The sequence below is a fragment of the Nematocida major genome (genome assembly GCF_021653875.1).
Source record: "Nematocida major strain JUm2507 chromosome Unknown 2432, whole genome shotgun sequence".
Classification (NCBI taxonomy): Eukaryota; Fungi; Microsporidia; genus Nematocida; species Nematocida major.
The window spans coordinates 1-3,579 of NW_025952928.1; the positions used below are offsets into that span (position 1 = coordinate 1).

General features: G+C 51.4%; 2 protein-coding genes across 2 annotated transcripts; one reads left to right on the top strand and one right to left on the bottom strand.

Moving 5' to 3' along the window:
- On the top strand, positions 1–447 carry NEMAJ01_2131 (uncharacterized protein; the record flags this gene model as incomplete). Its single annotated transcript, XM_047915969.1, has 1 exon — positions 1–447. A coding segment is annotated over one exon (447 nt), but the record flags the coding sequence as incomplete, so codon positions are not given.
- Positions 448–1,087: 640 nt separating this feature from the next.
- On the bottom strand, positions 1,088–3,553 carry NEMAJ01_2132 (uncharacterized protein; the record flags this gene model as incomplete). The annotated part of the gene is made up of 1 exon (XM_047915970.1): positions 1,088–3,553. The coding sequence occupies one exon, from the start codon at positions 3,551–3,553 to the stop codon at positions 1,088–1,090; it is 2,466 nt and encodes an 821-aa protein (XP_047771927.1).
- Between the last annotated feature and the right edge of the window lie 26 nt (positions 3,554–3,579).

The window sequence follows — 3,579 nt, forward strand, 5'->3', positions numbered from 1 at the left end:
CGCATTTTGGGGCCAGAAGGAGCAATTATATACTTTGTGAGAGAATTTCTTAAGCAGAATACAGCAGAGCACGTCCGCTCGTTCTGTGCGATTTTGTGCGAGGAGGCGCAAAGCTACAAAGCGCATATGAAAGGGAAGCTTCGGGGAATCAAGCCCGAGTTTGACAAGCAGATGGAGTCATTGAGAAACACATGGCTTCTTTGGTTCCTTAAGCATGCCATCTTGAAAGACCCGGGCCAAACCCAGCTTATCCACGAGCTGTACAGTCTTGTTCCTTCAAAGCTGCAGCTGAGCCATCCAATTTCCTACTTCGGCAGGCTTTTCGAAAGGTACGAGCCCCGGGTGCTGGAGTGCTTTATCAATAATTCGGAGACTCTTTTGAAGGCCGGCGGGCGGGAAAAGTTTGCTGTTTTGTGCGAAGCTTTCACGTCGGACTGCTGGTTTTAGTTACCTGCCCTAGAAAAGCGTGCTGATGTTTTTTCGGTGCGTGCAGAGTGCAGTGCAGGAGCTGCCTTTGCGAAGCTTCCGAAGATGGGCGTGCGCAGAGGAGGTTTTGATGGTGGAGAGCAGCGTGCCCGAAGGGACATTAATGTTTTGCAAAATAAACGCTTTTTAAAGATACATGTTCCATGCCAAAGGCTGGATGCTTGCAGCTGGGCATTCGCTGTGGCAGGATTGGCAGCGCAACAAAACAGCGGCAAAGTGTGCTGTGTCTGTTCGAGCAGGCTGGGCGCGAGTAGAAGGCAGTGTTTCGCGTGGGCATCCCCCATGGCAGCTAATTAATGGAAAAAGAGGAAAAAGAAAGTTTGCTGCACATTCTTCATGCAGGCAAAGCAAATTTAAAGGAAAAGAGGCCCGAAGACTGAAATCCAATCGAGAGAAGTTTTATTTTTGCTTTGCAGGGCCGGAAGGAAAGGAAGCCTCCAAATGGAAAGGCTTTTAGAATTCGGGCGATTCTAATTGTTTGGCACAAGTTGTATAAAAGCGCATGCGTATATACTGCTAAGAGCAAGCGGCAATCCAGCGCATACAAGCATTTCTCTAGCCGGCGGACCGTGCAATTTGGCCGTACTCGCATGCGCAGCGGCTATCTCTTCTGGTCTATGGAATACTGGAGTATGCCCTGCATGCCTTTGAACACCTCTTCTCCGCTAGGCATCTCCAGCAGGGCACTCTGGTACGTGTTCAGAGCCTCCAGAATCACGGCGGCTGCTTGGCTTTTGATAGAAAACACGTATTTGTTGCGATTGTATGCCTGTATCGACCTTGGCACAACCCTGCTGCCCAGAGCAAGCACCAGCTCGTGCGGGGTGCTATCATCTTGCAAGCTGGCGAAGAACACGAAGAGGTCGAAGACCACCTTGGCGTCCAGTGCCCTCTCCCGGTCTTTCTCCTCCACATCCATAATAAGCGCGCGAATTTCGTCTGTGTGGCGTGTTGACTTGTCTGCAAGCAAAACAGGAAACATGCTAGAGATGGTGTTAAAGCTTTTTAATTGTAAACACCCGAAAAGAGACTCGCGCGCCTGCTTTTTGTACTCTCTAAAGTACTTCATAATGGCGTTTGCTGTGGGTGCGCAGTTGTCTCCGGTGTAGCTCCCTATTTTGATGATAGTGCCTGTGCTTTTATAGAGTATAGAAGTTGTTTTCTTTGACAGGGCGATTCTTGGAAAAAGGCCGCGCAACATGTCCAGAAAGACTATGTGCTGCATCCCATTGTATTGCGTTACGGAGTCATCCAGCGGAAGGCTGCCGAGCAGATTCGAGAGGAGGCGCACGCCCGGATGCTCCTGGGCGAACTCGATGCCTTTTGCTGCTGCATACAAGGTGAAGTGCTCGGAGAATTCTTGTATCTGTTTGCTTCTCAAGGCGTTCCCGAGCAAGAAAAGCTGGTTTGGGTGCGCAGAGGCTCCATCGACAGCCAAGCGCTCTATGAACCCCCGAGTGTCTTCAGTAAGTTTGGATTCAGAGCATTTCGTGCCCCTGGCCCTCCACGCGTCTGCGTACTTGGCAAGCAGGCATTCAGCAAAGTCCGCAGGCTCTGAGTAGCCGTCCACCGCAAAGAAGGCCTCTTCTTCACCACTCGCAGAAGAAAGAAAAGCCCATGGACACAGGATGGCTGTTAGATGCCCGGGTGAAATGGCAAGGCATAAGCCCTGCTTTATCACGCTGTCTTTGTCTGTGTACTTTAGGGTGATTTTTCCGTAAAGGTCATTCTGTCCGTCGCTCCGGGCGCCGAGCTTCAAGTCGGATAATTCGACTTTTAAGGATTTGTCCACGGAGAGCGACGCGAAAAGCTTTTCCACGTACTTCTGTGTTTTTTCAAACCCGTTCTCAGAGTCTTCATCAATCTCGGAGTCTTCTAGCATCTGTTCAAGCTTGCGTATCCTTGGCCTCTCCTCTTCCGATCTGCCTGTCACCTCTGCAACAATATAGAGCACATTGAAAATTCCGGAGCGCACCTCGTTTCTGTTTTTCCTCGCGTACGCGATGTGCTGGCTCTGCAGGTCAGACACCACGCGGTTCCACTCCTGCATTGTCTCTTTGGTGGCGCACACCTTTGGGGTGACGCCCTTCAACTGGAAGAAAGTGCGCAGAGCCTCTGTTTTATCACCCTCTTTTTTCTTGCCGAGCATGCTGTCCGCGTCGTACTTTTTCTGGACTGGGTCGTGTGCAAGGCAGCAGAAGAGCGCAAACAGGCCGGTCTCCACGCAGTTGCTGAATGTTTCCTCCAGAAACTCGGGCTGTCCTCTCTTGCAGGCATACACGCTTGTGTACGCCGGCAGCATGTTTGGGCTGGTGAACGGGAACGTCTGTAGAATCTTCATTTTTGTCTGAATCATCCTAAGCGGGCGCAGAAGCTTGTCTTCCTCAGCATTTGCCTTGCTCTCCACAAAGCACGCGCTGTATACGTCTTTGCAGCTTTCTTCTGGCAGGCTTTTGAGGATGCTGTGCACGCACGCTGCGAAGTCCAGGGCGTCGTCCTTGCTCGTGATGTACTCAAAGACGTACGCCTGGATGAGGAACTGCGGCGTGTTTAGAAACTCTCCGGTGCTGAAGTCGTTCTGCGTGCACGGAAGTTTTCCTTTGCCTTTGTTGTCTTTGAAGAAGTTTATGACCTGTGCAGCCTTTTTGCACCGGCCTGTCTCAAATGCTATGCTGCCTATCTCCAGTGTGATTGTTTTCTGCGTGGCCTTGATGGGCACGTTTATTCCCTCACTCAGCAGAAGGAGCGCAGCCAGCACGTAGTTCGCGTGCTGTTTGGTGGGCATTCTCTGCAGAGCCTGGAAGAACGAGTCCTCTCGGGCGACAGCAACCGACAGAGTGTGCCCGTCGACGGACGGAAACATCTCGATGAGGGTGCGGTGGTACTCCTCGGCGTAGTTTTTGCCAGCAGGCTTGGAGCTCACAGCGGGCTCCTCTGCAGGCGTGTAGGGCTTGTCATTCTGCGCATTTCTTGTGTATTTGTGCTCTTCTGTGGTTTCAACATCCCCAACGGGCTCCACTTTGTAGTCGGTTTCTATTTCAGGCGAAAAGAAGCGCTTGTTGTGCATGTAACTCAGCTCGGAGTACACAAACC